Source organism: Euprymna scolopes, chromosome 2 (assembly GCF_053919585.1).
Source record: "Euprymna scolopes isolate OS-2025 chromosome 2, ASM5391958v1, whole genome shotgun sequence".
Classification (NCBI taxonomy): Eukaryota; Metazoa; Mollusca; class Cephalopoda; order Sepiida; family Sepiolidae; genus Euprymna; species Euprymna scolopes.
In genome coordinates this window covers 84,023,273-84,036,958 of record NC_136483.1, presented here as the reverse complement: position 1 = coordinate 84,036,958, position 13,686 = coordinate 84,023,273, and the positions used below count along the sequence as shown (strand labels likewise).

General features: G+C 38.5%; 1 protein-coding gene across 11 annotated transcripts in view; it reads left to right on the top strand.

Moving 5' to 3' along the window:
• The window catches only part of LOC145293133 (uncharacterized), a 53,800-nt gene that overhangs the window by 24,858 nt on the left and 15,256 nt on the right, over positions 1–13,686 (top strand). For all 11 annotated transcript variants that reach the window (XM_080139633.1, XM_080139615.1, XM_080139571.1 and 8 more), the window contains exons 4-5: positions 3,009–3,107; positions 12,099–12,257. In XM_080139633.1, coding sequence (XP_079995759.1) covers positions 3,009–3,107; positions 12,099–12,257 — 258 coding nt within the window. The remainder of the gene's footprint in view (positions 1–3,008; positions 3,108–12,098; positions 12,258–13,686) is intronic.

Below are 13,686 nucleotides of genomic sequence, written 5' to 3'. Positions count from 1 at the left end.
CATAACTCATAATGATCGGCACATTAGTTTAGGAATGAATTCTATAGGTAACAAAGTATACACGTGCCTAACTTTACATATATTTACACTTGCCTAACTTTACATATATTTACATATGTGTGAAAGATATATTTAGAGGATGAATATTCAACAAAATATGTACGCAAAGTATAAAATGGAAGAATATAAGCAAAAAACTAAAATTAAACAAAAGAGTATGGCAATAGTCTTTTTACATTGCGACAAAATATACAACATGTTGGTTCTCGGACAACGTTACAGTGTGTCTTTTTTTTATTTGTTACTAAATGTTTATCATTTGTTCCTCTGTGTTTATTGTTGAACGACCGTCACTACTAGCATCATAAGTACTATTACTACTAAAGTGTACTTTGAGAAAACACAGCATCACGATTAGATTTGATATAATGCATTTGTATATTAACTTTATCAAAAAATGCATTTTTAATAGAGCCAGTAAATATACACAGACATGACAGAAAAGAATAGACACTCATAGAAACAGTTTATTTCAATAAACATATAATTTATAGAACAGAATCAAAAATAAATGGTCACAAATCTAATAACTAATACTTGGTTGACATTCCCTTTCCTGTTTTTAATGCTAGAACCCTTCTTGGCATGGCACTGATCAGTTGATGAATTTCTTGCCATGTCTGATGCAATAATGGTAAAAGTTCAGCCTTTGAAGATGGCTTCCTTTCCTTTTTGCAAAGGTTCCGGTCTAATATGTCTCACAGGTTTTCAATTGGGTTCATATCTGGAGAATGACTTTGCCATGGAAGTTTATTAATTCCAGTTTGGCTCAACCAATGTTGTGTCACCCTAACAGAGTGATAAGGAGCTCTGTCTTCCATAAATAGGGAGTTAACTTGATTCATTTTACCACTTGAGAATATTGGTAGAAGTCCTTCATGTAATATTGGAACATTTAACAGAATTGATGTTTCCTTTGTTATGCACCAGGTCTGAATGACTATCATTCCAAATTCCATCCCATACCATAATTGAGAAACCCTCATATTTCAGTGTTGGCTGCAGTCTTTTTAAGTCAAACTCTTGCCGAGGAAGCCTCCATGCCCATACCTTTCCACTGTCATGAAATAATGCAAATCGTGACTCATCAGAGAAAATGACATTGGTCCAAAATGTCTCTCCACCATCTCACAAACCCAACTTTTCTGTGCTTGATATTGGCAGAACGAAGAAGTTTTCTTCTCACAGCTCTACTATAGTAGCCCAACTTGTGAAGATACCTGACAGCTGTTCTGGAACTGACATCGGCTTGTGTTGCAATGTCAGAGGCTTTGCACCAAGGATTCTCCTAAATATTTCTTTTAACAACATGCAAGATTCTTTGAAAGGGCCTAGGGTGACCTGGATGAGATTTTGTGCACTCTTTGTTCTCTCTTGTGAATTGTACGACCACTCTATTAACAGTAGAAAGGGGTATTGAAACATTTCTTGTTATTTTGCATTGACTAAGACCGCCTTCTTGTTAACCTATGATTCATCCTTGCAGAAATTCTGATAAATTTGATGGTCCTTTGGTTTGTAGTATGCTTCAATGTTGTTAGATTTGATTTTAATGAGGTACTCCAAGTTATTTCAGCACTATTTTTATCTGTAAATATAAATAAGCATATATTAATCTTTTGAAAAATATTTATTTTAGTGTCTCTTCTTTTCTGTCATGTCTGTGTACAAACAATAAGTGCTGTAGTGGGAGTATGGAATCGGAAATGCGATACAAATAGCAACCATGAAGTTGTTTGTACGGCAACTGAGAAGATTAATCTGCTTGCCCACGGTTTGTCTCCAACTTTACTTTAGACATATCAAATCATTCCTTTCCAAATTTCCCTTTACAGACAGAAGCCACACTCGATGATTTGAAAATCAGCTCTTCTTTTGTTCATGATATCATAAAAAAACCTAGTCACCTTGAAAGTGAGTGGGACTGTGGGCCTGATCTTATCCTTGATTAAAAAAATGCTTCATTGAGGTTACCCCAGTTCTCTCCAAACTCTTCAAAAAATACCTTATTGAATCTTACTTTCCTGACTGCATATCTAAGGCAATAAAATTTTAGAGGAAAACCTCCAGTCTTTGGTGGAATGGGGATGTAAATGGATGGTAACATTCAATGCTACCAAGACTAAGCTTCTTTCCTTTTATAATTACATGAGACCTTCTCAACCACTGATTACCATGGTTAATAATATGTTACCTGAAAGCTCTTTATTCAAACTGCTCAGCTTAGTATTAGGCAACATCAATTGGAACAAATACTTGAAGGAATTGCCAAGGCTGCTGCAAAGAAGATGGGCTCGCTCTACCATGCTAGAAAATTACTCCCATCTGAGAGTTTTCTATATCTCTACAAGGCCACCATTCACTCGTGCATGGAGTATTGTTACCACATCTGGGCTGGTGCATTTGCCACTAATCTTTCCCTCTTAGACAGGGTCCAAAAAAGAGTCTCCAACCTAATAGCCCCCACACTATCAACCCAATTCCAGTCTCTGTCGCATCACCGAAATGTTGCATTACTGTACCTGTTTTACAAGAATTTTAATTGAATGTGCTCTGATGAACTCAAACACTTGTGCTTCCTCAACATAAATACCCTCGACTAACCCGACAAATGTAAACTTTTTTAAAGATAATTTTCCTTTTAAAGTATAACAGATGTAAAAACCCTTCGTAAGATATTACTAAGATTACCGAATATAAAATTTTTGTAATGTAATTTAAAAAAAAAATATATACCAGATGTAAACTCTTCTGTAAAATGTAACTGATTTCAATTTTTTATTTTTTTAAAATTAAATTTTAATTTACTATGTACCAGATGTCAATTTTTCTATAAAGTGTACCAGATGTAACATCTGTTTAGTTTTTCTGTTTCATAAAAAATGATTTGCTTATAAAAAATCTCTTTCTCTGTTTGATATTATTATTCTGTTTCTTCTTGTATGCAGTCAAAAATCGGAATACAAGAACACCGCTTGGAAGGACACCACTTCATATTGCAGCTAGTCAGGGAAAATCTGATATGCTCAAATACTTGCTTGATAAAGGTAAGTACAAGGGTTAAGTTTGATATTGAGTTTTAAATTTGGGTGCCTGATAGGTAGTAGTGTGCCAAGATCTACTGATGCCTAATGTTACACAGCAGAATTATAGAAGAAAAGATTTATTGCCTTAGATATGCAGTCAGGAAAGTAAGATTCAATAAGGTTCAAGTATGAATATATATTGAACAAGAGTGGGGGTGGGGTGATTGTGGTAGATAAAAAATTGGTGTGCATAATAAATTACTCCTTTCTTTCTGTTGTTCATTTGGCTTACTCTTTTTTCTTCTTTCCTCTTTACATCGGCCCTGTCGGTGGGGCATTAGAATATGCTGACTGCCCCCCTGCAGAGGGTAAAAGTCCCTCAATGGGGGTCCTGGATATGACCTTAAACTATATCCAGTGGTGAGGCCCCAGCTTGTGGGCTTTGGGGAGTGTGGAGCCACCCTTTAATTACCATTGCTCCCATGTCCACTCTGACCCGGAGTGGTAGTACCTGTTAGGGTCCCAACTATGGGTTAAATAGAAACCGACGTGAAAACAGCAAATATATTCTATTAAAAAAATTTTTCTTCAAAATCTTTGGATTCGGCATTAAATAACCCGAAAAGTGTTGATATGCCATAAAACAAAAACAACCAACCAACCAACCAACCTTTTTACATCTTTCTTGGCTGGGAGCATCATATTTTTACATCAATATGTGATTCAGACAAATGCTTAAAAGCAAATGGGTTTAATTCCTACCCTTTTTCTTTCTTTGCTTCATTGAGATTCGCTTTCTTCAACACTTTAAAAGCAAGACAGTATTCACAGGAATGTGTGAACTCAAGATATTTTCCAACCCAAAAAGTAACATTAGTGAAATTATCCAGGCCTATAAGACAGTGGCTTGGTTATCTAAAATCAGAGTTATTCTGTGGTACATCTGTGATGTGACACAATGCGCTCTGACTCTCAACACCAGCAACCCACATCTTAGAAGATTGGAATGCTCCACACTGAAATTCCTTTAAGTCTATTTCTAAATCTCCAGTGAACACAACTACCCAGAAAGTAAGCTCACACACACACACATACATGTGCACATACTCACAACAGAACTTTGTAATGAACTTTCTGGCAAGTTTGTCTACTTCTTATTCAAGAACTTTAAAACTTCTCAACAAACTTCGTCTTTCAAAGTATATTTTACATCTCTGTAAAATTGTTGAAATAAATAAATGTTTTTCATTAATTCATGTTTTTTTGCTTTCATTAAAAACTTCCTGTTGTTGAGTTAGCTCTTGCTAACTGGTGATCCATTTATAACATTCATGTTTTTATATATCTTTTTCATTTCCCAATTTAACTACATGTAGATTAATATGTTAACACTGTTCTTAACACTTTTCAACGATTTTACTATCGCCAAAATACATTGTCCGAAGTCAGAAGTTGCACTGCATAACTTTCTCCCAAGGCACTTCTAAAATGAGGATATAAAAACAGTGAACACTTTGTGAAAGAACGAAAAAATCAACACGTTAAACATTTTTAATTCTAATGTCACTTTTATTACCTATAAATTACATACCATACTGAGTCTCTGATATATCTTGTCATTCAGATATTATTTAAAATAAAGAAAAAATGAGCTGTTTTTTGTTTAAATGGTCATAATACTACATTGTAACCCCTAATTGCTTGTTTTGCGTAACCACCCTTAATATTAAAACAAAATAATTCCACAAGAAAAATAAAATGCTACCTAGAGAAAAATCTGGATTTGTTTTTGTTATGCTTAAATGGTTTCTATTATTATAACTGAAGCGAGGTGCTCGCTTGGCAAAACAACAAACAGCTCACTTAAAATTAATTTTTCAAAAACATTAATAAGAAAACAAATATTTAGAAAAATTAATTAAAAACAAATAATCAGACTTGGCTGGTTATAAGAGGTGTAAATTTATTTGCTCTGGTGTATCACACTCGTGTTTATTTTGAGTCCGAAAAAAAAAAAGGAGAAGAAATCCTTCCCGACTGGTCAAATGTTTTTGGCGTTAAGTTGGAAAGAAACGATAAATTAATTTTCTTTAGAAAAGCCGTTCGGGTAAGGAGCGGAGTGAATGGATAAGAAGAATGTTTTTCCTTTTTTTGTGTGGCTTCACCATTGGAACCGGCACAGGGTGTGTCACGCACGAGCGACAGAGCATGGCAGTAACGCGTCTTACTCCTCTGGTGTTCGCGAGCAAAAAGAGAGCGAGAGACTCCTCGAATTTAGCGCCACGGCTTTTTTTTGTCTTTTTTTTGGAGCTCTCCGGAAACGGTGAGTGTTCAATGTCACTGTCAAAATTAGTTCCAGGGTAGACGCTACATACCCCCCTACTAGACAGTATGTCGAACAAAAGAAAGTGGAAAAGTCACTGGGTATACACAGCAAATCGGTGAGGACGTTGCACTGATCTGCCCGATCTGGTAGAAGTTGTAATTACTGGTGAATCGAAGTTTCCGTTCTGATCTGCAGTGTTTTGTGTTCGTTTGCGTGCTAGTACATTGTCATCCAGAATAGCTTTCTTCAGGCGATCAACACTGACTGAATCTCGTCTTCCGTCAATGTCAATAACGAAGAACTTTGAGTAGCGTTTCAATACCTTAAAGGGACTGGAATATGGTGTTTGCAGTCGAGCTGTGCCTCCATCGCTCTGAACAAACACATGAGTCCACGATTGTATGTTTTTGGGGACGTGAGTGCGTGTGTTCTGTGTTCTCGGGGCAACGTTAAAAGGTTTCGCCAAGTATTCCCTCACACGAGAGGTATAACTTGTTGGGTCAGGCATGCGTGTAGGAGTGGTAGGTGTGACCATCTGTCCAGGGAGAGTCAGCGTTGTTCCGTAAATCATTTCGGCAGGCGTAAAGCCAATATCTGCTTTTATGGTGGATCTGATGCCTAATAGAATGAAGGTGAGGTACTCTGTCCACCTGTCAGGGTCGGAATGTGCTCTAATAGCTGCTTTCAACTGACGGTGCAAACGCTCGATCATGCCGTTTGCCGCCGGGTGGTACGAGGTAGTCCTTATGTGTTTGCTTCCCAGTAGGCGAGACAACTCAGAAAAAAGATAGGAATCGAATTGTCTGCCCCTATCGGTTGTGATGGTGTGAGGCACACCATAACGCGATATCCAATGTGTAACCAGGGCTTGGGCAACAGTTTCTGCGGAAATATCTGCGATGGGGATGGCTTCAGGCCATCTAGAGAATCTGTCGATGCAAGTCAATAAGTATGTACAGTTTCTCGAATGTGGGAGTGGACCCACTAAATCTATGTGAATGTGTTGAAATCGTGCCTCAGGGATTGCGAAGGTAGCAAGGGGACTTTTAATATGCCTCTGTACTTTCGATTTCTGGCAAGGGACGCAACTCTTGGTCCATTCGCGAACGTCTCGGTTAATGGCTGTCCAGATGAAACGAGAAGTCACCAGCTTCTGCGTGGAACGAATGCCAGGATGTGACAAGTTGTGTAATTGAAAGAAGACAGCTCGCCTATGCTTAAGGGGTACATAGGGGCGTTCATGACCATTCGAAACATCGCACCATATCGTCTCGTTGGAACAAGGTACTTGGACTTGCTTGAAAGTTAGATTTTTGGAGTGACATAAGCGATTTAGTTCTTCGTCATCCCGTTGGTCGATGGCGATCTGGTGGAGGTCGATCTCGTCAATCGCGTGAATGGCATCGATGTGCATTCTCGACAATGCATCTGCAACTACGTTCTCCTTCCCTCTGATATACTTGATATCCGCAGTAAATTGTGATATGAAATCCAAATGGTGAACTTCCCTGGGTGAGTGTTTTCCGGGCTTGGCAAGCAAAGCATGCGATAACAGCTTGTGATCCGTGAAAAGCGTGAAAGTGGATCCTTCCAACATGTAACGAAAGTGTTTAACTGCGCAGTATGCGGCCAAAAGTTCCCTGCTGAAAGTGCTGTATTTGGTTTCAGCGTTCTGAAGACGCCTTGAGAAAAAAGCTAGTGGTTGCCAAGTATTATCCACTAATTGTTGCAGTACACCTCCAATGCCAACGTCGGATGCATCGACGCATAAAGCTAGGGGTGCATCTGGACGGGGAAAAACCAACATTGTTGCTTCTGTTAATGCCTGCTTGACCTTATCGAAGGAACGTAATTCCGTTTCGCTTAATGTAATCGTCTCATTTTTTTTGTTTTTATTTCTGAGTACGTCGGTTAATGGCTGCGCGATTTCAGCACAATGGGGCACGAACAGTCGATAGAAATTAATTAAACCGAGGAACTCTCGAAGTTTACGAAGTGAAGTGGGAGCTTGGTAATCGACTATAGATTGGACTTTCTCTGGAAGGGGACGGATACCTTCTTTGCCAATTAAATGGCCGAGAAACGAAAGTGACAAAACTCCAAACTCGCATTTTTGGGGGTTAATAATAACGCCATAATCTGTCAATCTGTGAAATAACTGCTGCAGATGCTGTAAGTGTTCACGTTCTGATGCACTTGCCACGAGGAGATCGTCGATATATGCATAGACGAACGGTAGTCCTCACAAAACTGCGTCGATAAAGCGTTGAAAAGATTGCCCTGCATTACGTAATCCAAAGGGCATGCATAAGAATTCGAAAAGGCTAAAAGGAGTTGTGATCGCAGTCTTAGAAACATCCTCTGAGTGTACGGGAATCTGGTTGTACGCGCGAACAAGGTCGATTTTGGAGAACACTATTTTTCCATGAAGCGAGTTAGAAAAGTTTTGCAGATACGGAATAGGGTAATTGTCCAGAGTAGTGCGACTGTTAAGTGCGCGGTAATCCCCACAAGGGCGCCATTCGCCGGCTGATTTTTTTTGGCACCATGTGGAGTGGCGATGACCAGTTGCTATTAGAGGGTCGAATAATGCCTAAATCCAACATGTGCTGAAATTCTTGTTTAGCCGCCCTTAAACGATCGGGTTTAACTCTGCGCGGGCGCGCACTCACAGGCGGTCCCCTTGTTTGGATATGATGAGTGACATCGTGTTTAACTTTGTCACCGTTAAACGTAGAATGAGTTAATTCTGGGAAACCTCGCAGCAAATCTGTATACGGATCCGTGGTGTCTTTACGTATAACTGGGCTGATCTCGGTCGATCCACTGATTATGCCTTGCACGGAACGTCCAGTGTTATTATCAATGAGTTTGCCGCGTTTAACATCTACAAGGATGCCGAAATGGTGCAGAAAATCCGCCCCTAAAATCGGAACGGGTAAGCTTTGCGACGATGAAGACCCAACATAGTGCGCGCTGTAATCCAAGATTTAATGTTATCGATGTCTCTCCGTAAGTAGGAATGGAGGAGTGATTCACTGCGTGTAGAAATAAGTTTGATTGAGGACGATTCTCTTTCACAAACTTCTTAGGGATGATACTGACTTCCGCACCGGTATCAACGAGAAATCGTATACCAGTGGTTCTATCAGTCACGTACAGGGTGCGACGAATGTTGTTCTTGCCAGGAGTGTCTGCCGCTCCTACTGCCTGGCCTGGGCGTTTCCCGAGAGACGTTTCTTTGTATATGAACATGGCTGGTGGCATCGGTAAGCTTTTTCACCGAAACGCGCGTGGTACTTGCAGAGCCCACCGCTGTTCTGAGTGCTGCTAAATCGCCGGGGATGGACTCGCTCAGTGGGGTGCTTATGCATTTTTGGTTTGAGCTCGAGGCCACGTAACTGTTCACTCAGGTCGTGAATCATTTGAGCCTGTCGCTCTAGTTCCTCGCGTATATCTGTGGAGGGGTTTGCGACGTTAGGCAGGGCATCATTAGAGCTGTGCGTGTGAACTGGGGCTATGGAAACGGTCACGTCCATAATTTTGTTGGCTAGGTCCGCTAGCTCCTCAACGGTTGTGGAGTCATTTGAAGAGGCGAGTATCATTTGAATACTCAATGGCAGTTTATTGACGAAAAGTTGTTTAAGTATGTCCGGCGGTAGTGAGTTCTCACCCATCAACAGCTTCATACATCTGAGTAACTGAGACGATTTCCGATCTCCGAGTTCTTCTTCTACGAGAAGTTGACGAAGGCATTTCTGCTGTGAATCGGTTGTCCTACGAATCTATTCCGATTTGAAATAATCGTAGCTGATCGATCCAGGGGGTGACATGATCAGGTCGCGAACCTCCGCCATTACTTCATGCGTTAATGCGGCCACCACGTGGTTGAATTTCGTCACATCGCTCAGGATCCTTTGCGTGTAGAACTGGGCCTCTACGTATGCGAACCATAATGTTGGATCGTGCGCCCAAAAAGGAGGAATCCTCAAAATAGCCTGAGTAGCCGTCGTTGAAGGAAGCGCCTCACTGTCCATCGTGGGGAACGCGTTGAAGAGAACGATGACCTAAGAAAATCTCCGTGAGATCCTTTACGCCTAGAAAAACCGATGTGCCGCTAAGGTCGACATGTATGTCATTCGGCGTGTGCGTGGTCGCTGAGAAATTTCCCTTGTGTGATTACAGGTAATTCTTCCTTATTGATAATATCCACAATTCCTTGCGTGTTCTGCCAAAGTCTGACAAAAAAAAAAAAAAGGGGTCACCAGTGAAGCGAGGTGCTCGCTTGGCAAAACAACAAACAGCTCACTTAAAATTAATTTTTCAAAAACATTAATAAGAAAACAAATATTTAGAAAAATTAATTAAAAACAAATAATCAGACTTGGCTGGTTATAAGAGGTGTAAATTTATTTGCTCTGGTGTATCACACTCGTGTTTATTTTGAGTCCGAAAAAAAAAAAGGAGAAGAAATCCTTCCCGACTGGTCAAATGTTTTTGGCGTTAAGTTGGAAAGAAACGATAAATTAATTTTCTTTAGAAAAGCCGTTCGGGTAAGGAGCGGAGTGAATGGATAAGAAGAATGTTTTTCCTTTTTTTGTATGGTTTCACTATTGGAACCGGCACAGGGTGTGTCACGCACGAGCAACAGAGCGTGGCAGTAACGCGTCTTACTCCTCTGGTGTTCGCGAGCAAAAAGAGAGCGAGAGACTCCTCGAATTTAATGTTCAATGTCACTGTCAAAATTAGTTCCGGGGTAGACGCTACAACAACTACCAGGAAAAAAGAAGACTGCTGCTGCTATTATCAAAACAATAGAAGACAAGGGCAAACAACTCTGTCTTTGCTGCTAAAACACTACTATGAAGACTGATACTATCACAACAATAGAGAAATGTTAATACCCACTGAGCTGTTAACTGGACAAATTTACTCTATTTTAACAGGCTTGTATTTGAAATAACATTTTTATCATAAAGCATGCAGATTGAATATGTAAATCTTAAGAATATCATTTCTTGTTTTTGAGATTAAATAGATTTGAAGCATCTCAAAATAAGCAATAACAAAAAGGACACATTTCACCTTAATGCAGATTTTTTTTTCGTTTCTGACTTCCGGTTTTATCGCTTTCGATAATTTAAAAAAAATTTATACCCAAAAGTTCAATATTTGAAAACAAATTTTTTATAAAAAATTCTACACAATGCCCTTTTATTTAAATTATTTGAAGGTTTTGTGAATAAAACTGTATTTTTTTATAAATGTACAAAATTTACAAAAATATTTATAAATAAAACTATTTTTTTATTTTCAATTAAACATATATTCATAGATATTTTTTAGGCTATTTATAAAAATATTTGTAAATAAATCCCTTTTTTAATAATGTTACATAATGCAGACCCTATGGTAGTGAGTAGCAATTAAGTTAGCTAGTGTGAATTTTGATGAGGGTCCCCATTAATGCATGCCAAGATAACCTAGCTGCAAACAGAATTGTACCCAGAGAAGGGTAATGTGAGGAATCAGGGATGGACAACAGGTCAAACTCGCTAGACAAAACATAGTTGAACAATATGAGGATATGATGATGTCACATTTTCAAGCGAGAGAAAACTAAGGGTTTCAGTCAGTCTCTCTATCAGAAGCGTTGCAAACGAGACACGTCCAATGATGTAGAAATAATCTAAGCTGAATTTTACCTCCGGGCTTTATCAATTGTGGCATTAATTTCTTAAGAGTAATTTAAGAAGTAAATAACTCTTTCTCCTAAGTTCATTTTCTCCAAGAAACTTTTTTTTACAAAGAAGTCTCTACTTATCAAGGCTCAAAGGTCACTCGAGGATAAGGGTTCATGAATGTAAGGTGGTAGTGTAGTAATCGTTCATGGTTAATGGTTTAAATTGAGTAGAATTTGATTATTTAAGAGGACAGTTCAACAAGAACTTGTTTACATTGGACTTGAAGGCTATAGTATTGTAATCAGCCAGGAAGCAGGTCAGCAAAACAGTGTTCCACAGACAGGCAGTTCTAGGAAAGAAGCTTTGCTCATGGAATCTGTGTTTAGATTTAGGCACAGATAGAGAGTGGGGGAAAGTGTTGATAGTGGTTGTAGCTCGTCGAGTGTTTTTTTGTGAAAGTCCAGCAAGGGGGGGACCATAGATTGGAGCCCAGACGAGCACTTGCCATGAAAATAATGATAGAACAGAGACTCGCAGTGTCTCTTCTGTGGGAAAGAGGTGGCAGAGAAAAGAAAAGAGTATCACCTATTAGGTTTTGAAGTTTGTTTTGAACTCTATCAAGGCAGGATAGGGTACAAAAGTCTCCTTGTGTCATTTATGCGTCAGAAATGTTATTCTTCCAAGTTAAAAAGATGAGGAAATTGACAACCATAAGACAACACAACCACACAAAAAATGGCTAAGTAAAACAACGATGATACAAAGGAATAAAAGAGCAGTACATAAACATGGACATGTGTGTGTGTGTATATATATATATATATATATATATATATATATATATATATATATATAAAGACTTTATTAATAATTAAACTGGAAGTAACAAAAAGCAGTGTTAAGATAAAATGTGTCCTTTCGGTTGTTGCTCATTCTCAGATGCCTCAAATCTATTTGATCCATGTTTTTATTATGATTCTTTTTAAACTTTTTAAATTTCAGGCTTCAAGCTACATGCGAAAGACAAAGATGACAAGAAGGCGATTGACCTAGCAAGTTTGTTTGGCCATCCAGAATCTGAGCGCTTTCTCTTCATGAGTGCTTGGGAAGAATTGAGGGAAAAAATAGGTTCTTGTCAGAAAAAAAAGGAAACTGCCAAATGTAAGAGCCTCTCTGGGAAACATTTCTTATTTTAATCGAAAATGAAAGAAAGATATAGCTTATTTAGCATAGAATAGTTTTATACAAATATAGACTGAAAAGTTCTTATTCAAGTGGAGGATCATTTTAAATTGAAGAATTCTTATTCAAGGGAGATAATTATACTATGTAGAATTTTAAAGATTATTTAGTAGGATGTTGTTTACTTATAAATAAACCAATAAAAATTCACAAATTTTTAGACAATACATACATACATCCTATGTACCTTATTTGCTAAAGTCAGTGAGACATGGAAAATCAAAACCAAAAATAAGTGATTAATCAGAAGTCATATAGCAAGGGAATTTGAAGAGAAGGATATGAAAATTTTAGATCCAAAATGCGTAGCAAAATCCATGGTGACTGTTCTTTAAAGCAGTGAGGTAATAAGATCCAAGCTGTATATTGGGTAATCCACATAACTGACCAGATATCCGGGTTGAGCATATTCCTGGAGAAATTTTTCTTTATATATATATTATTTTTATAAATAAATATTAATTATTTTTATACCTACTGACACTAGGGTTTCATGCTTACACAATTATCAGTGTAGAAAGTGACAATTATTGCCAGTTAAGAGATTCAAACCCAATCAAAAAGTCAACTTTGACTCCGTAGGCTAAAATTCTATTTGTATGCTACCAACAATTAACACAAGAATTGACGGAAATGAAATGCCTATAAATGTGAAGTCAGTAGGCATAAACATCAAGCAGTCAGAGAGCATTCAATGACAGAAAGGTTGAATAGAGAACTTAACCATAGTTCCAATTATAAAGAAAAATAAAAAAAAATAAGAGCATAATATTTATTTACAAGGTGGAATGATAAAATTTTCACTCTAGAAAAGACAACATGATTCCATTTCCGTTCGATGAGAACCACATTTCTTTCTTTTGTTACAGACCATCTACTAGTTGGCCAGTTGTGTACAAATCCCAAGAGTGATAGGCATCTTCTATCATGTCTGAAAGTGACGCAATGTTCAATGAGCGAGATCAGAAATGTATTGCTGTACAACTCATGCTCTTTACCGATCCAAGTTATGACAACAGGACCATTGACAGCACCCTCAAAATGCATCGCTGGATTGCCACGAATAACAGGGACATGCCCAGGGTGATGAAAACAAAGTTTCCTGTCACAGTTATGGTCTTTGGTCTGGTTTCAAGTAAGGACCACATCATGCCACCTCACATCTTCAAAGTCTGAAAGTCAACACCAAAGTGTACCCAGATGTGCTGAAGAGTATGGTGATCCCCTGGTGAAATCAGGTAGCTGCTAGCATACCCTAGGTGTAGCAGCAGGACAGCACCGGCCCACAAGTCCAAAGAGACCTAGGCTTAGCTTCAGAAGGAATGCTATGACTTTTTACCCTTCTCTC